The 19,182-nt window shown below is 38.2% G+C and overlaps 2 protein-coding genes across 2 annotated transcripts; one reads left to right on the top strand and one right to left on the bottom strand.

Moving 5' to 3' along the window:
• The first annotated feature begins 4,154 nt into the window (after positions 1-4,154).
• LOC113534080 (ankyrin repeat and EF-hand domain-containing protein 1-like) lies at positions 4,155-9,328 on the top strand. Its single transcript, XM_026926677.3, has 9 exons — positions 4,155-4,575; positions 4,721-4,920; positions 5,087-5,236; positions 5,325-5,448; positions 6,010-6,796; positions 7,204-7,430; positions 7,985-8,130; positions 8,552-8,656; positions 9,164-9,328. Exons 1-9 carry the CDS (start codon positions 4,155-4,157, stop codon positions 9,326-9,328), a joined length of 2,325 nt encoding a protein of 774 aa, XP_026782478.3.
• A 381-nt stretch (positions 9,329-9,709) lies between these two features.
• Positions 9,710-18,587, bottom strand: LOC113534079 (adenylate kinase 7). The gene is made up of 18 exons (XM_053237617.1): positions 18,487-18,587; positions 17,513-17,674; positions 17,286-17,397; positions 17,115-17,209; positions 16,904-17,014; positions 16,475-16,558; positions 16,235-16,323; positions 15,782-15,872; positions 15,623-15,700; positions 15,008-15,172; positions 14,774-14,902; positions 14,553-14,658; positions 13,555-13,683; positions 13,395-13,460; positions 13,087-13,284; positions 11,725-11,939; positions 11,290-11,448; positions 9,710-10,271 (listed from the first exon to the last, which is right to left on the bottom strand). Exons 1-18 carry the CDS (start codon positions 18,568-18,570, stop codon positions 10,158-10,160), a joined length of 2,187 nt encoding a protein of 728 aa, XP_053093592.1. The 5' UTR covers positions 18,571-18,587; the 3' UTR covers positions 9,710-10,157.
• Positions 18,588-19,182: the final 595 nt, after the last annotated feature.

The raw sequence follows: 19,182 nt of genomic DNA on the forward strand, positions 1-19,182 counted from the left end.
TGAAAAGGAGCAAAAATTAAAATATAAATAGAATAGCACATGCAATTGTAATACTGAGCTCAAACATGCAAGGCAATATTGTGTATTTTTATTTAAATAATTTTTATCTTGTTATGTTTGCTTTCTGCTTTTATTTTTATATACAGTCAGAAATACATGAACTTATTGACCACTTTATTATGCACACCTGTACACGTGCACATGCATCCAATCAGCTGCTGCCACTTTATTGGCTGTTTAGATCATTTAATAAAAAAGCAGATGTTCCAGTGTTCCTAATAAACTGGTCAGTGAGTGTATATTTACTGTATAGGTGTACTTTGCGTGTATAGAATTACTGACTGTAGCCCATAGGTCATTGCCATAAGTAAGAAATGCTGTATATGTTGAACAAATGGAGCTAAAAACTTTAAACTTTATTCATTAACTTTAGTTGATGAATATAGTTACATTATGCAAACTCCAAAGACTTCGCGTAATCAGAAATAAACATAAATCAGATACAGATAGACACTAGCTTGCTAGTATCTGTCTGGTTTTAAGTCGTCTATGTTAGGTTTTATTCCCCTTGAACTGAAGAGACAATAATTAGCTGGCTGATCTAATTCCCAACTAAATTATATTACATATCGTTAAAAAAAAAAAAAAAAAAAAAAAAAACCATATCAGTTACTAGCATTCAAGTGTGAGAAACGTCTTAGGGTTATCTATGAAGTTTGCTGAAAACTATATGCTGGTTGTTCTTAGCTATCCACCTAGCTTGTGCTAGCTGGTTCTGACTAGCCAGTGTTAGATAAGGTGTATTGGAACTCTTTAAATTTCTAGGTTTCTCTTCAAGAACGAATATTAAAATCATTAAACAGTAAACTATACAGTTAACTGACAGTTAATAGAGAAGATTAATCAACTGATCAAGCCAGCATGCTTCTGTAGGCTATGATTTTGTATACTATTGTAGAGTTGTGTTATTTACAGTGAAGAAACTGGAACGTGTTCATCAACGTGATGTTGTTTCCATTGATGTGACCTAGATTTGCTGAATGAATATTGTGTTGAAGTGATATTGTGCTGATTTTCCAGACGTCTCATGCCAGAGACTTTAAAAAGACTTCAACTTCTACGCTTTCAGCTGTCTCTCAAAAAATGGTGCCATCCTCCACCAGTAGAATTTTTGACACGAATCTCATTACTCTTCCCTGAATCAGCACAGGAATCTGCTGCGCTTGCAACTTTCTCACTTGCTAATTTTGACGTGTGTTTGACAGGCGTCTGTAGTACATTTTCAGTATTTCCTGGAACTCCTGAGAGCAAACTTTCACTGACTGCACTGAGATATTTCTGAGCCTTACTCTTCTATAACTCTACAACCTTGCGAATGATTTCCTCACTTAACAAGTGACGATCGATGCACCTTTTCAGGTACGTCTCTTTCTCTTTAAAGAGAGAGGAGAACTTAATTAAGAGCGGACTCTCGCTATTGATTTTGCAGGTTGAAGGTATGGGATTATACCTCTTTCTGTAGAAAGTGTGTCTTGAACCGTAAAAAGGAATCTAAACACTTTCTTATGCACGTCTCTGTATCTGTATTTCTTAGCAGAAGTTGAGATTAAGTTCTTTCCATGAAGGTTTGACCCAAAACTGTCAATGTCAGTGGAAATGAATGACGCCGGGACAGAAGGGCTGTCAATCACGTCATCTTCTTCCACCTTAGTCTGAATATCTGTATGGCTGGAAACTAGGCTGGATTCTGACACTGAGTTGCTTTTAAAATGACACTATAATTACAACTTCGCAAGGCTTCTCCTGAAGCCCATTATACTGAGGTAAAGGATAGCATTTCTCTAATAAGTTGTGCAAGTTGTGTTACTGCGAAATATGTCCAGAAAGAAAACTTTTTTTTAACGCCAGAAGCACTGAGGTCAGTTTTGCAGCTAGTTCCCTTTCAGGTCCACTGGGTATGATTCATTTAAAAAGAACTATATGCTAAAAAAAGCAAGCATGCCTGCTTCAGTGCTCATGTAGCAGAGTTGATTTTCTTTGTTTAAAATGGGCTTTAAGAGCAAGAAAGGATGCTTAGGCTAATTTCCTCCCGGCTTTTTGATTAATATTTAGCTATATAATAGGAATACAAGAAATACGCAGAAAAATTTTATAAATAAATAAATAATGCATTGGAGCGTAACTCCTGGTCTTACTAACGCTGGGTAGGGCCTCACTTTGCTCAGGACTTCGTGGCATGGATTCCACAAGATGTTGGAAACATTCCTTTGAGATTCTGGTCCATGTTGATATGATTGCATTACACAATTCCTGCAAATATTTCTGGTGTACTTTCAGGCTATGTTTTACACTTCAATCATATCATGACTGTTTTATTTCAAATCCACTCTGGTGGTGTACAGAGGCAAAATTACCAAAATTGTGTCACTGTCCAAATACTTATGGACCTGACTGTGTGTGTGTGTGTGTGTGTGTGTGTGTGTGTGTGTGTGTATATATATATATATATATATACACCAGTGCGGGTATTTTTTGGGGCTTAAATGTAAACAGGTCTTAACTGCTCAGAAAGTTCTGTGACGTCACAACCGCGTCACGCAACAATGGGATCACGTCAGAATGTAAACTCTGGTCCTGAAAAATCTGAAAATGAATCGGACAGAAAAGCTGAACAGGAACCACAGAGCTGCGAACCTCAAGAGATTCTGAAAAGCCCCATTTGAATCATTCACGCAAAACTGCTTTTTTATTCTTTAAAGAAAACGGTGAGATTATTATTATTATTATTATTATTATTATTATTATTATTATTATTATTATTTCATAAGGCCAGGCTCTGCAGCGTTTTTTTTTCCTTCTTTGGCATGGAGGGTATTAAAAATAAAGTGGCTTAAACGTTAAACATGACGTTTTTCCGATGTTAGAAGGAGAGACAATAGTAAGAGAGCTTCAGACACGACTCTGAGGAAAGACCTGATGTGTGCCAGATGTGTGTTTTAGTGCGCAGATTCCCAGCCCTAACTTCAGCCACAAGCAGATTAAGCACATTCATCATGACCCTGATTAAGAATTGGGTGTGCTGAAAAAATAAATAACATAAAATAAAATAATAATAATAATAATTCAAGACTGTCTCTAATTTACTCGAGTTAAACTTTTCCAAACAGACTTTTCATAATGTAAAGTTAATTATCTTTATTAATACTTCTTAAGTCAATATAAATGAACAAAATGACTTAACAAGATGTTAATACTTAACTTACACTCACCGACCACTTTATTAGGACATTCATGCAGTTATGTAATTATCCAATCATGTGAAGATTAAAAAGATTAGTTGAAGATTAGACAGGTGAAGATTAGAAAAATCTTTTTCCAGTCTTCATCTGTCCAGTTTGGGCGAGTCTGTGCCCATGATAGTCTCAGATTCTTGTTCTTGGAGGACAGGAGTGCAACCTGATATAATCTTCTGCTGCTGTAGCTCATCCACCTCAAGGTTTGATATGTGTGCATTCGTTCTGAGATGCTTTTCAGCTCAACACTTTTGTACAGAGTGATTATTTGAGCTACTATAGACTTCCTGTTAGCTCAGACCAGTCTGGTTTTTCTCCTGCAGATTCTGCACACACAGGATGTTTTTTTTGTTTTTCGCACCATTCTGTGTAAACTCGAGAGACTGTTATGTGTGAAATTCCCAGATCAGCAGTTTCTGAAACAACCAACAACTATGCCAGGGTTAAAGTCACAGAAATTGCATTTTTTCTTCATTCTGATGTTTGATGTGAACATTAACTGACACTCTTGACCTGCATCTGCATGATTTTATGCACTGCAAAGCTGCTGCTGCCACATGATTGGCTGATTAGATAACTGCATGCATGTGCAGGTGTACAGGTGTTTCTAATAAAGTGGACGGTGAGTGTATTAACATAATTAATGGCTGTTTATATGGCAGCAATGCACATCTGTACATTAGCAATCTATAGCTAATATAACTGTAGTTAGCTAGCATACTAGCATAACACCTCACCAGACATAAATAAGCTGTTATTATTAACACTGTGTGTAACGCCGTCACTTTCGGTGTTGCATGATTTTACTCTCCATCCGTTTGTCAGGTGTTAATTCCCCGTTCTTTTTCTTTCAGTGGAAAGATGTCTTTGGAAGAGATTCATGAGACAGAGAAGTCTGTGGAATGGAGCGTTCCTGTGAAGCCCTTGCTGAGCAGGAACGTCGTGGCAGAAAGTCCACTGGAGATCAAGCAGGTGTATAAACTGCTGCAGTGCGTAAACCAGAAAAATAAAGAGCGGGTGGAGAAGATGGTGCGTTTGGGCGTCCCAGGTCTGATCAACCTGACAGAGCCGAAAGAGGGGACCAGCGCCCTGCACCTGGTCTCCGTGGCCAACGATCTGGACATGGCTCGTCTCCTCCTGTCTCTGAAAGCTCATCCTGATATCCAGGACAAAAGGGGACGGACTGCAATGATGCTCGCTGCAGAACTCGGTCAAGTCCGCATGGTAGAGCTTCTGGCCAATAATAAAGCCAGCATGACTTTAGTGGACAAAGAGGGCAAGGGTGCGCTTGTGTTTTCTATATTTGTGTTAGAATAATATGTATTATTTAATAGATAAGTAAAGAATACTCAATGTTTGGACGTTAATACTCTAATTATCATTTTGTTTGTTTGTTTCTGTTAATTTGTGTCTGTTATTCCATACAGGGCTGCTGTTTTACTGCATTGGCCCAACGAAAATGCACGCACAAATCCTGGAGATGGCAGTTAACATGGACGCAGATGTTAAGAACATCTCCTACGCAGGGAAATCTGTGTTCATGTTCGCCTGTGAAAAAGCAAAAGAGTGTGAGAACCTCTGCGTGCGGCTTTTAGAGAGAGGAGCCGATCCCAACGCCGCTGATCCGGTTTGTCTTAACATAGTGTGAATGCTTAACCTCTTCTATATAACCAGTTTCTTCTCAGCCAGTCTCATTATCTGAAAAAAATTTGCTGGAATGATAATATGAGGAGGTATGTCACACACCGGAGTAGTCCGGGATATACAGTAGTGTGGTGGTGTGTGTTTTCCAGGTGACGGGGTGCACGGCTCTGATGGCGGCGGTGAGAGCCGGATCTGTTGCGTTGGTCAGAGCGATCCTGAACACAGGAGGAAACCCGAACACAGTGGACAGAATGCGACTGCACGCTGCTCACATTGCAGCGGCCAAAGGCTTCTTCGAGGCAAGACGGGGTTTCTAGGAAAATATTATTATCTCATGATGTCAGTGTAATCAGCTGAATTATTATTAATGTTGGATTATTATCTCAGGTGCTGAGGATGCTGTCAGGATACTCGGCTGATTTCAACCTGACGTCATTGCTTGGAAATACAGCAATGCATGCAGCTGCAGCTGGAGGCCACGCTGAGTGCTGCAGGTTTCTGTTTCAGAGAGGTGTGTTACAGTTCATTCTAACAGAAATTATGAAGATTATTTCACTCTTAACTGTAATTAATGAGACGAAGTCAATCAGACTGAAATGAATAAGATAAACTGCAAGGGTCCAGTGGAAACTGATCATTATAGTACTTTTAAGAAGATTGTTTAAATTGATTGTAATGATGGCGACAAAAAGAATTAAGAAGGAAAATGGAAAGAAAGAAAGGAAGGAATAAGAGACATTAAGTGTCTCTTCATGGTGTCTGATGCAAGTGTAGGTGATCTTTATTAACAATCCAAACCACAAAAACCAAATCAGGGAAGACTAGGCAAAATAACAAATGCTTGAAATCATCACAAGTATTTCAATAAAGCTTCTTACATTCGATTTTGTAAACATTAACATTTGTTTTAAAAAAAATGAAAATTTAAAAATGTAAATTTTTCTGAAATGTAAAAAAGACAACTCCACAGCATACCCTTTTCCGAAATGATCTACGAAACAAAGCGTGAGTGCTAAATGCTTCACGTGGCCTTCCATATTAATATAATTTACTGTATGTCTTTTCTCACCAGGATGCAGTGTGATGAAGAAGAACCAGCAGGAATTACTTCCAAGTCAGATTGCTAAAAAAAACGGCCACAAAGCTGCTCTAAAGGAGCTAAAAGAGGCAGAACAAGCTATGAACTCTGGAAAACTACCTTCCGTCACTGAAGCCAGGCTACACGATTGGTCATATGAGCATGAGGCAGAGCTGAGGCAGGCCTTCCAACCTGCTGAGGAGGCAGACGCTCCTGTGGACTCTGTGTCAAAGGAGACGTTTGTGTCCGTCCTGCAGGCGCATCACGCTCCTATAGATGACGACAGTCTGAAAACTGTCATCAGCTTGCTGGATAGGAATTGCTGGGGCAAAGTTAACATCAATGACTTCTTCATGGGGAGTAAGTTCCTGCCGAACAAATATGAGCTTTCTTCCTATAAGCCTACGACGTTGACGACAGGCAGGACGGATAAGATGGAGGCAAAGACAGACGGGTGCCCTCAGACGGGTGACGTCGTTCCAGATATGATGAAAAAAATTGACGGCATCCTGCAGTACTTGAGTAAACGCTTTGAGCCGTTTACTGATACCAGTCGGCAGGCGGCTGACCGTACAGAAGACCCTTCTTTGTACTTTGATGAGCCCAAGGAAATTTACATCAACGCCAGCCTATGTGTGAGAAGAAACGACTTTGAGTCACTGAGCTTAGCGTTTAGCCAGCATGTCCCTGTGGACATTAGGGATCATTTTTACAAAACGCCACTCATGACTGCCTGCATCATTGGGAACTACCAGATGGCTCGCTTCCTCATCTCACATGGGTAAGGAGAACCACAGATTGGTTTTACTCATTTACATTTAAGGCATTTGGCATCTTATCCAGAGCGACTTACATTTATATCATTTATGCAACTGAGCAGTTAAGTTTTAAGGACCTTGTTCAAGGGCCCAGGAGTAGTAGCTTGGCAGTGCTGGGATTTAAACTCACAACCTTCCGATCAGTAACATCCAACATCTTACCCACAGATCTACCACTGCCCTTATTCAAGCTACACTGTAACCCTATCAGTACTGTTCCTACTGGCTCTAAGCTAGTACTGATTACGCAGCTATATTTCAAAGGGAAATTGCAGTTTGCCTCTATTTAGGTTACTGTATGCAGCCATCTTTCGATTTACATCACATACAAGATGACGTGACACTAAATATGTATTTAATGTGTTGCCAGGGCGAATGTGAACATGTATGATCAGTTTCAATGGACTGCTCTACATCACGCCTGCTTCGCCGGACACGCGGATATCGTCAAACTCTTACTGGAGCACAGTGCTGTTGTAGATGCTACGACCTCAAACGGAGTGACGCCGCTAATGAGGGCCATCCAAAGCTGCAAATTCAACTGCGTGGATCAGCTCGTGAATTCCGGCGCGAACATTGAGGCCATAAACAAACACGGTACCTAATTCGTCTTCTGTTCATCTCTGTGCTAATCAGTATAAATAACTGTGATATAAAAGGAGACCTTCCTCATTGCTTGGGGCTCCTTCTGATTTCTCAGACAGAACTAATCAGGCTCGAATAGGGCATTTAACTCAGAAGAAGATTAGAGTAGCAGTAAAAGTCTCCTTGTTTCTCTTAATCTGATCTCGTAGTCCTCTGGGAGAAACTATAGAGATATTAAGGGGATATTTTTACTGATACCCCATCCTACAGATTCTGTAGAAAAACAAAATTGCAATAATATATATATATATTTTTAACTTTTTTCATGACAATCAAGAACAACATTAGGAATCTATTCTGCAGTTAAAATTCGCAGAACACGAGAACACATTCGCACACACAGTACTTGTGTTTAAATTCCGTCTACAGGAAGTACAGCCTGACCAACATATCATTAGGCTGGTCAAATTGATATGTAATGATATCGAAAATTCCTAAATTGTTTGGAACGATCCAGAGTTCACTTAGATCAGAATTTTTTTACCAGACTTATCTTTCTCGTGCAGGACAAAACTGTTTGGTCCTCGCCCAGATGTATGGAACTAGGGAAATCTGCGATTTTGTCGAAATTGAGTTAGAGCGTACAAAGCTCAGCCAGGCAAAGGGATCAGGAAAAGAAAAGATTCTGACACCAGCACCTCCTGCAGCTAAGGTCAGACTGATGAAGAGGACGATTTCTCTTTCACTTTCCACATGTTTTCTCATTACACATATTACACTGTACTATACTTTACTATACTATACTACATTATACCATAATATACCATACTATGACATAGTATGTTAAATATAGTGCTCTTTGGTACGATCTGTTTAAGTGATTTGACTAAGTAGTCTTTTTAGTAGGAAGTAATTCCACCTCACAATGTGTGTTGAAGTATTTTGACGTAGTATTTGGTACACTAGTAGCAGTTTGGGACACTGCGACAGCCAGAGGAAAGCTTTGGTGTGGTAGCATACTATATGAGATTACACTTTAGACCTACATGGTCTAGTATATCACATAGCAGTATGTAGTTTGGTACATAGCCTATAAATGTGGTGCTTTTTTTTTCTTTCTTTTTTTTTTGCAGGAGGGTGTGACAGAAAAGACAAAGAAGAGCGCAGGCCAAAGAAGACGCATAATAGCTTTAAATCCACACACTACAGACCACTGCATTACCCTCCCCTCTACAACCGTAAGTAAATATCTCTTTAAATAGGCAGCATTTTTCTCCACACACACTGAAAACACTCAATATTTTTAGTGATCAGTTTAGTGTCGATAATATACGTATGTAATAATATACATATACCTCAAATGGACCACTATATAGCGTAAAAATACTATATACCGTGAAAGTATCTACAGAAGTCTTTGTGGTTTGACATTTTCAAAATGGCCGATGCACCATGGACACAATTAAAAAAAAAAATAGAAAAAAGCCAACCTTTTTAGGCTTTACTGTTTGATTTATCACCTTACTAACATCCAGATACTGCATAGTGAAGTACATAGTGTATAGTGTAAGAATGTAGTGTATAGTGTATGGTGTGTGTGGGTATTTGTGAGGTATTTTAAGGGATTGAAATATCCAGAGACATAAGAAACACATTTACAAATGAAAAAATATGAGCACAACAATTTGAAAATTATGAAAATCTCTGTAACGTGTGTGTGTATGTGTGTGTGTGTGTGTGTGTAGTTTTGGGGGAAGGAGGTTGTATCGACCCCTCAGCTTGAGCAGAGGCAAGCAGACAGGAAAAACCATTTCACAAATGAGGACAAGATGAAGATCTCAGAAGACAAACCCATTAGTGCAAACACAGCGAGGAATCCGAGGCAGAAGGGCGCGACCAGCAATCGTTAAAGCAAAAAAGCACAAAGCTCTTCGGACAAAAACAATTAATCGCATCCAATTGTACCAAAAGTCTTATTGTACAATGTCAAGGATGCACACTTGCCTGCATTGTGGACGAAGCTGCGTTCCTCCTTCAGAAACGTGCTCACAAGGTTGTCAAACTATATGCTATGCCATTGTTTGCATAAGTCATATACCAAAGTGGATGGAGAAAACCATGATTAAATAAGCTAAATAATTTACAGGCAAACTGATATTGTACAATAAGACTATTTGGTGGATGCGACTAATGTTTGTCCGATGAGCTAGAGAAAACAAGCAAATAAATAAATGAATAAATTAAATAAATTGGCTTTGTTTTCTTTTATTAAATAAGGACTGAAAAGTTCATTTTTCTTTTATGCACCTGGGTTTATTCCATGAATTTAAAAAAGATGTCATTTAGGACAAACATGATGAGGACAGTGACGATTCCAGCATTCAGTTATTCCTTAATCTCCAGTTAGTTTAATTTAGAACATTCATATTTTTGGATCTAATAACAGATTTGAACAGAGAGTGGTAGTCAGTACAGGCTTGCAGATCTGCAACAGTGAATGATAGAGAATAATACACACCTTCTGTTCTGTAGCTTATCGCTGAAATACTGAAAAATAAATAACATATATTTCTAGAACACAAGCAGATAATTGCATACATTTGTTTTCTTCTAAGTGCTTAAATATATTTTAAGTTCGAAGGTTTGCTTTCGAACATGCTTTAACTAATTTACTGTAACGTGCTTCATAAAAATGTTCCATCATATAAAAGTCAACGTAATCAACACACTTTCACTTCGTTAAGTCTTACATAAGGCCTGAAAAGTTCCCACAGACTCGCAGTTTTGAGGTTCATCTTCATACGCAGGTGGGTTTTGTTGCACTTCTGGATTGTTTTTCAGGAGATATTCAGCCTGAAACAGAACAGATAAAGAGAAAACAATGTCTCTATGTGGAAATCATACTGAACCGCTGTCTATTCAGTCACACTACATTAGACTTGTGCGATATTAATGTTTCCGGTTGTGATTTACCTTTTTTTTAAAAAAAAAAAAAAATTGCAATAAATAATTTAATCATCCAAAAGTGATCATTTTAGATTAAATTACAACTAATAACTAATTAGTTATACTTAATAACTAATTATTGAACCAATAATTAATAATACTTCCAGTCAGGAACTGCTTGCTGTCAGCAACACTCATGAAATCGTGATGGATTTTTAGACGATTCTGCAGTAAACTGTATAATAATAATAATAATAATAATAATAATAATAATACAATATAACATTCTAGATATATTCTAATATCTACATGGCTGACATTTTTCACTGTTGATGCTTCGCTTGAACACGTCTGAGCTCTGACTGCCACAGGAGAGCAAAAATAAATGAATCACTTTCTAATTTTTATCACCATTAACGTTATTTATAAAGTGTGACATCTGACACCGCATCGTAGGCCTGTTTAAAATTTTTAGGTTATAATTCTTCCTCTCTCAAACAAAAACTGAAAGCACTGTTTTTGATCATTTTTGGCCTCAATTATTCTGTAGCATCCCTAATAAATACAGATAACTGATGCTAACTATATACTTTTCTAATGTTAGTGAAAGGAGTGTTGAATATCAGAGAACAAAATAACTCCAGGTATATATGCCGACTGGCTCATCTCCCATTTTGGCGTATATCTGAGTGATAACTCATACCAGTGTACTCCAGTGTATAACTGCAAAATGCAAAATGCATAAACGATAGTAGATTTTGTAATGCAATATAATCGGTGCAAACATCACTGGATATCCTGGCAGTGTAATATTGTGTAGAGACAATTAAATGGTTATTTCGCACAAGCCTACACTGTGTAAACAGTATACAGGAATGAATGTTGTACTGAAACACCATCACAGGTTAAGGGTCAGAAAACCTACCAGGAAATGTATCGGATCATCTGGTCGGAGCTCACAGATCTCGAGGCAGCCTCGAATCACGGTGGGCAACACGCTGTTCATCAAATATTGCCTGAGAGGAGCTGATTCTGCCATCAACAGCGCCTCTTCCTGTCGCCTCTCTTCATCCAGACATCGGTTCTGACACACACACACATGCACAGGCGTAAATAACAGCAATAACAGGAACATTTCACGAAAAGTTTCATTCCAAAACAATAAATGTAAGTATAAACGGATTACAACTATGACTTGTCGTTCTTTCGTAAATGAAAATCGTTAGTGTTGGAAAATTGCTGCGGTATAAATGGATTAAAACACTTTGATAGAAGATCTGTCACTGCCTGCTGAGAATCCTGCCTGCTCTTTCCAATCCTAGAGAATGAATCCAGGCCCCAGTGTAGTGTGTGTTCATACCCATTCCTCCTGCTGCTGTGCCCACTGCTCCTCTTCTTCCTTCCTGCGCTTGGCTTCAGCCTGACGCGCCTCCTCCTTCTCCATCAATCTGATCTCCACCTGCCTCCGCTCTTCCTCCAAATCCTTTGCAGTGGGGCCATAGTTCCTGGCCTTCCCCACACTCTCCATCACCTTCTCCATTACCAGGACATTCTCCAAGTCATCACTATTAATCTCTAGAATGGATGAGAAAGGAGAGGTTTACAATGTTGTCTTCCCAAAGATCTTCCCTCAGCTGGTGTTGATGGTGTTTTGATGATGGTGCTGGAAAGCTCTGTCTAATACATCACTCCAAAGTGCGAAATCTGGTGAATGTGAAGGCCATTTTCACATTTTCATCCTCATCAAGCTATTGACTGATTCTTCTACTCTGTGAATGGAGGGGTGGAGTCATCCTAGAAGAGACCACTCCCATCATATCGCAAACCGTATACTGCTTTATTAACTAGTACGTCAGGACACTGATGCTATCATTGCTATTTAGCATGGCACCTTATTTAGAGCACAAAATGCAAAATGCAGCCCCAAATTATGCCTCTTGCAGCAGCTTGACCTTACGTTCACACTAGCGAGTTGTCTCTTGTAGTTCTGTGGTGTTTTATGTAGCACCATGTTCCTGGAGGAACATTGTTTCATTTCACTGTGTACTAACTAGCTGTATATGGTTGACTAACTAGCTGTATATGGTTGACTAGCTAGCTGTATATGGTTGACTAACTAGCTGTATATGGTTGACTAGCTGTATATGGTTGACTAGCTAGCTGTATATGGTTGACTAGCTAGCTGCATATGGTTGACTAACTAGCTGTATATGGTTGACTAGCTAGCTGTATATGGTTGACTAGCTAGCTGTATATGGATGAAATGGCAATAAAGCCACTTGAGTTGACTTGACTTGAGTTATAATTCACTCGTGTCGCTTGTAGTTAGTCTCCCGTGAGCATCTACTGTTGTCGCTTGTGGGACGTGCGCCAAAATGTACAGCCTACAACTCACTATACAATTTATACACACCACTACTGTTTAACATGTATTTATGTTTGAGTTGACATGTTATGTCTTAGGCTTCATACTAGCTTCATTGGCATTTAAGCGAAACAAGCTGCCTACGAGCTTTATTTTTTTTCATAATGTCTCTATACACATATACTGGGAGTTTGTATATAACAGGATAAGACAAAACCATGAATATAAGCACAGTATATCCTCCTATTTTTGGACCTCAAACAGCAAACAGGAAATAGCTGAAGGTAGAAACTAAAGCTGCATAGAATTGAGAAAATCAACTCAACTCAAATGTCATGCTGTCTCTTTGAAGCCTACCTATATGCTCAGGGTGAATCAGCAGCTCTTCAAAGTATTTCAGCACAGCTTCATCCTCTGAATTGTTTTTTCTGAACGTGGCCAGACGCGGAAAGTACTTCTCCACGGAGTGTGACGTTCCCTGCACCACATTCTCAGGCAGGTTCAGCACACGTTCCTCCAGGAACTCGTCAGTGGCATCCAGAGAGAACACAAACTCTACACACACACGCACACACACGCACACAGAAGTAAAGGAGAAGTCAAGAGTGTTAGCATAACCAGCACGGGATAACTCTATGCATTTACATTCCCATAAATCCACACACCTGGGATGATTTCCTTGTTGTGTGGAGGGATTTTTGACCGCTCGTCTTTAGCTTGATCAACCTCGGCTGTGCAATATTAAAACAACATTATAACAACATTAAAACCAAATGGAGAAAATTCAACATTGTTAAAATGAAATGAAGATATTATTCATCCTACCACAAAACAGCTCTTTAGCTTGCTCGTATGTCTTTGGAAAGCCGTCCAGGACGAATCCTTGATTTCTACATGGTTTAGTCTTCAGCTTGTCCTTCATGATTTGGATAACATACTGCCCATCCAACCGGCCTGAATAAAGACGTGATACACTTAAAGTTTTATGTACTGTACTGTTTAGAGTCCAATTTGAAAAATGACTCCTTACACCGATGATTCTGTATAGCTTTTTGCCATTTCGGATACACAATTGTAATCTGGTGTTTCCTCAAACCGTTCTCAAATCTACACACTGTTTACGTATATACAGTATAGCGCACTCATTAATTCATATGAATCACTTATATCCCTGAGAAATACCAAAACTAGTCAGGGTCGACTTTCTTAAAAGCGTAAAGCATAAAGATGATCATTAAGTGATAGAATAAGATTTATTCCCCCCCCCCCCCTCTCTCTCTCACAGATATATATATATATATATATATATATATATATATATATATATATATATATATATATATATATATGTGTGTGTGTGTGTGTGTGTGTGTGTGTGTGTGTATACCAGTTGATCTTAAATTTATGAAGATTTCAGGAAATTGTTGTTTGGCCCATGTCATGTAGCTATTCACATAGGGCTGTAGTCAAATTTTGTTTCAACCTTCATATCAGTTTATAATATATCTATAACCGTATAAGAGGAATAAAAGCCCCTCAGACCCCTTTAAGAGCCCAACAGTGGCAGGTTTTGTGATGGACTTTAAATCTTAACCACTGAGGCATCAGTAAAGCGATGTCAGAGATGAAGGACATACAATATATGATGTCTTAAAGTTCAAAATAAATTTGTTGTAGATCACAGATCATTTAGGCAGTAGATCACATTTTATTTTATTCCCACTTATACAATACTCGTCTGTATTAAGTTTAGGCTACAGCTCTGTTGGTTTATACTGCCCATAAAAAGAGGACAGGATTAGGTGGAAATATTCGTTCAATACCTCCATTTTTTTCCATGTTCTTTGTCAGTGTCTCCAAAAGCTCCTGTGTTCCAAGTGATTCATCGTCCCCTTTCTTTTCTGCCTCTCCCACGCGGACACACGACTCCTGAAGCATAAAAAATCACTATCAGGGAAACATTTATTTCTGACAATCCTGGCACTCACCTAGCAAAACCTGTTAAGGTTTCTTTATTTATAAAATGCACTAGTGGGACACGTACCAGGTTCGCGAGAGTCTCAGTGATGGTCTCTTTGAGTTTTACATGGTGCAGTTTGTAGTGCTTGCAGATCTTTTCAGCTATGGTGCTTTTCCCGACAGCAGGAGGTCCCAAGACACAGATGTGAACAGGCTGAAAAAAAAAAAAATCAATCTGTCAGTACTACTGCAACCAGGGTTTGATGTAAATATGGACACATTTAAGAATCCTAACAGTCGCGCTTTGTCAGCCGCTTACCAGCAGGCCTCGGGTGAGCTTGTACTCCTCCACGATTCGGGTGATGCTCTCAACAATGCCTCTCTTTGAAACCCAGTTGATACTGAAATTCACTTTACTGATATTCTTATTCAAAAAAATGGCTTCCATTCGAAGGTTGACGAACAAATGGTCAATTTCTGATTGCTTGGAAACAAACAACAACAATAAAAATATTCAGAACATCTTAAAATACTCATGTGTTAGCCATTATGAACAGGTTAGCAAAACTGTAGTTACAGTAACTTCCTGCACTAAATGGTTCAGATGCTCAGGTTTATTATTGTAATTAAAGGAACTTTCTGGAATGTTTAGTGCTCTCTGCTGCATGTGAGGCAAAACCATAATTAAAACACTGACAAGCATTCCCCTTTTCCCCCAATCGACCACACCGAGTTCAGCTTTGTGATTTGCCTTATAAGGAAAAGAGGCGGAGCTTAGCAGCTCTGTTCTGTCTATGGGCAGAGCTAATTTCCAGACCAGAACATTTTAAAAAAGAGCCCAAATTGAAGAAACTACTGAAATCCATTTCATAGCAATATTGCAATTTATGGATTTTCAAAACACTGCATTTTTAATATAATTTGCTAAACTTACTGTCAATTCTTCTATGAAAAATACGTCCTCTTCTGGAACGTTTTGGGTTTTTCCTGACCCGAGCACCAACGCTATCGCCTAGAACAAAAGAGAAAGGATTGAGCAGCAGAACAGTATGGAAGAATATAAAATAAAATGACTCCCATTAGGGAAACTCACGCTGATAATGTCAGCAATGGTATTCTGTGATTCATCCACTGCAAGAAAGTACTGCGGCTTCGGCTTACGGTCGATTACATTCTGTACAATCCTTTGGGGAAAAAAAAAACAGAACGAATGTTCAGTGATCATCAATCTTTCAGGAAACAATACAATACATCACTATATTATCAACTTCCCGATAGCGATATGTGTTACGACTCACTTCAGTGATTTAATTCTTTTGAACTACATGTTTAAGTGAATTGAATTTAATGGGCTGTGATTCATTCAGGATTTGAACTGGATTCATCTAGAAAAATTGCTCAGATGACAGCATAGATCTGTATAGATCGTGGGGTCGGACCTGATAAAACTGCCACTTTTGATTCATTTGTGCTTAAGAATCAGTTCAGTCAATTCACTTAAAAGAGTCATTAAGTCAGTAAGAACAATTTGTCCATCACTACTGACCCTGCCAGATCACTGATGTGAATAGCAGGAATGATATTGGAGCCGTCTCCAAAGATCGGCACTTCGCGTTCCTCTCCCAGCCACGATGTCTAAAACAGAGAAGTGTCAGAAACACTCAGTCATACACTGATGGATGCTGATTAATCGTGAAACAATTACTAAAAAAAAACATGAGAGAGAATGTACTTAATACATAAAGTGATCAGTTACAGCAGGAACACGGATACAGTCTCAATTTACCTTGAAAAAGAAATGAAACGCTTGCTCTCCCTTTCCATATTGCAGTCCAGATGCAACCACATAAGTAGAGAACTGTGACGGATTCTGAAATTTATGATACGATACTGTAAAGATCGAACAATAAGGAAACTGCAGTGAATAATGAGTTAATGAGGGGAAAAATGTTATTCTTATGTTACTAGGCTTATGTCACATAGTATCCCTTGGTATCAGAGTATATTTTACGAGTATGAGGAAATGAGCATTGTATCGAACCGATACCTGATACCAATATCGTGTGTCGTAAAGTATGCTTGGAAAAACTGCTTAGATACAGAACAACCTGAAGCCGTTTGAAGAGAGTGTGTGATGATTTAGTCATGCAGTTTGCAAGACATTAAAATTAAACTAGAGGCTATATGTTGCCACTGCTTTGTTGGCAGCACTCACAGATTTTCCCAGTTTAACCACAAGCTTCTCCACAGTGAGATGATCCTTAAAGTTGGGATGCGGTTTCCGTCTCCTGTAGTCCCATTCTGTAAGATGAATCACTGGATCGTCCTACAATTAAAACAACAACACAATATACACAGAAGAAGTGACTTTATATGAATATTATAATGAGAGTCACACTCTATAGGCTAATCAGTTCCACACTTACTGGATCGAGTGTCTTAGTCAGAGCCCATGTCATGACCGAGGAGATTAAGATGAACGTCTTCGGTCCAGGAAATGCATCGATTTCTTTGTGAAGAGCTTGAAATGGACAGCAACAAACCCTTTTATTAAAGATAAATATTAAATCAGTAAGTAAATATTTTATTGAAAATACCTGAGACCGCCCAAGAGGCTTCGTCTATCTGATCAGCATGCTCGCTGTAAATGTTATAAATGACAACATCCGACTCCATCAGGTGATGGAAAAGCTCTTCACGTGTTAAGTTCTACAGAAATGGGTAAGATAAATAAAAGAACATCACCATGCATAGAATTTAATCCAAACTAACAAGTCACAGTTTTATGATATTACGTTGAACCCAATGCAGATATTTCACTCACAGTATATTCTTCTACTGTAAAACTGGACTTCTTCTCCGTTCTACCCGAAACGGTTCCAACAATCTGATAAAATCCTTCTTTTTGGGAACTTGACTCGTTTGCCTGCTCATCCTGTAATTGTTCAGGAAAATGGGATGCTCCAACTACACATGAGGCTAAAAACTGGAGGCATAAGAAAGAAAAGTAAAATATATATATATATATATATGGTGTGTGAATTCTGGCTCTTACAGTTCCTCAACCTCAGCTACATCACTCAGCTAGACATGTATGTGGGACTGTTTTTAAATCCTGCTCACAGATATTGCTTATGTTCATACTTCCCTGCATCTTTAGTTGACTGTATTTCCCAGAATATAAACAAGCTAGCAGCTAATTTAAACCAGTGCAACCCTGACCAGGCAGTTACTAAGGATGCTGTACCACGTCATGTTAAACGTGGTGGTAAAAACCACCAGCTTGTGTGACTTTTTGCCCCAGTTCACACCCCTTGTCTCAATCTATAAACTTTCACACAACGGAATTGCTTCAGCTCATGTTTCGAATACGATGGACATACTGTTTACAAATCTTCGAATCTTCGATCATTACTGGGAAAATATGTTTCACTTTATATCTTATTTTTAGTGAAAGATGTTTCACTCTCTATCTTGTTTTTCATATTAGTGGAATGTTTCTAATGTTTATTCTAATAGTTTATTCTAACAGTTTTATTCTAATGTTTCTAATAGTACCTATTTTAATACTCATCAGAAGAAACTATTCATTTATTAGTTATTTTTGTACTGATCATTTTTTTAGTTTTTATAAAACTACAATAAAATCATGATCATGATTATATGATTTGGACGTGACACTGGTTACTACAGTATCTGTAAAGCTAAATATACTGTAAATATTAATTCACTTTGCAGGATCTAGTTCAATGATCAATTACAGTTTGACATAACAAAAAAAAAAGAAAGAAAACTGACCTTTCCTATATATTTTGAGGTATAATTATCCACATTGTTGATAAAAACGCGTTTGCATGGATGTTTCTCCATATTTTCAGCCATACTTTGTTAGATCCGTCGCTATGCAACTGCAGCGAGTCCCTCATGAAGAGTCGATTCTCAGAACTCAGGCTCTACGTCAGTGTCGACTCCAAGCTTTGGATTCGATTCCACATAGTAGAAATTGATTCGGTTCACGTTTCCAAAGTGAGAAAGAAGAACATTTTGGTGCAGACTGGCATTATCACAAACAGCACAAACAGCAGTCTGGCATTATCAAAAGTAACATTTACAAAAAAAAAAAAAAAAAATTAAAAATATTTACAGTAAAATGTGGCCATTGTTATGATATCTTCAGATGTTAAGACTTCCCACCTGAAAGATATGACGTCATACAGGTAAGTATTTTTTTTAATTCAGCAAATATAAATGTACTAAAGACACAGGTAGTTAATTCTGCAAGTATTTGTGTGGAAGCCCTGTTATTATTATTATTATTATTATTATTATTATTATTATTATTTAAAAATCATATGTCAGAAGGGTTAGCTCTATGTTACTTGGTTTGCTCATTATGTTGAACTTTTGAAATGTCAAATAGTTTTTAAAGAAACATTTGTGATTTGTTTGTGATTTGAGATGAAAGTCTGAATTTTGAAATAATAAGTAATAATA

This window comes from Pangasianodon hypophthalmus, chromosome 10 (genome assembly GCF_027358585.1).
Source record: "Pangasianodon hypophthalmus isolate fPanHyp1 chromosome 10, fPanHyp1.pri, whole genome shotgun sequence".
Taxonomy (NCBI): Eukaryota; Metazoa; Chordata; class Actinopteri; order Siluriformes; family Pangasiidae; genus Pangasianodon; species Pangasianodon hypophthalmus.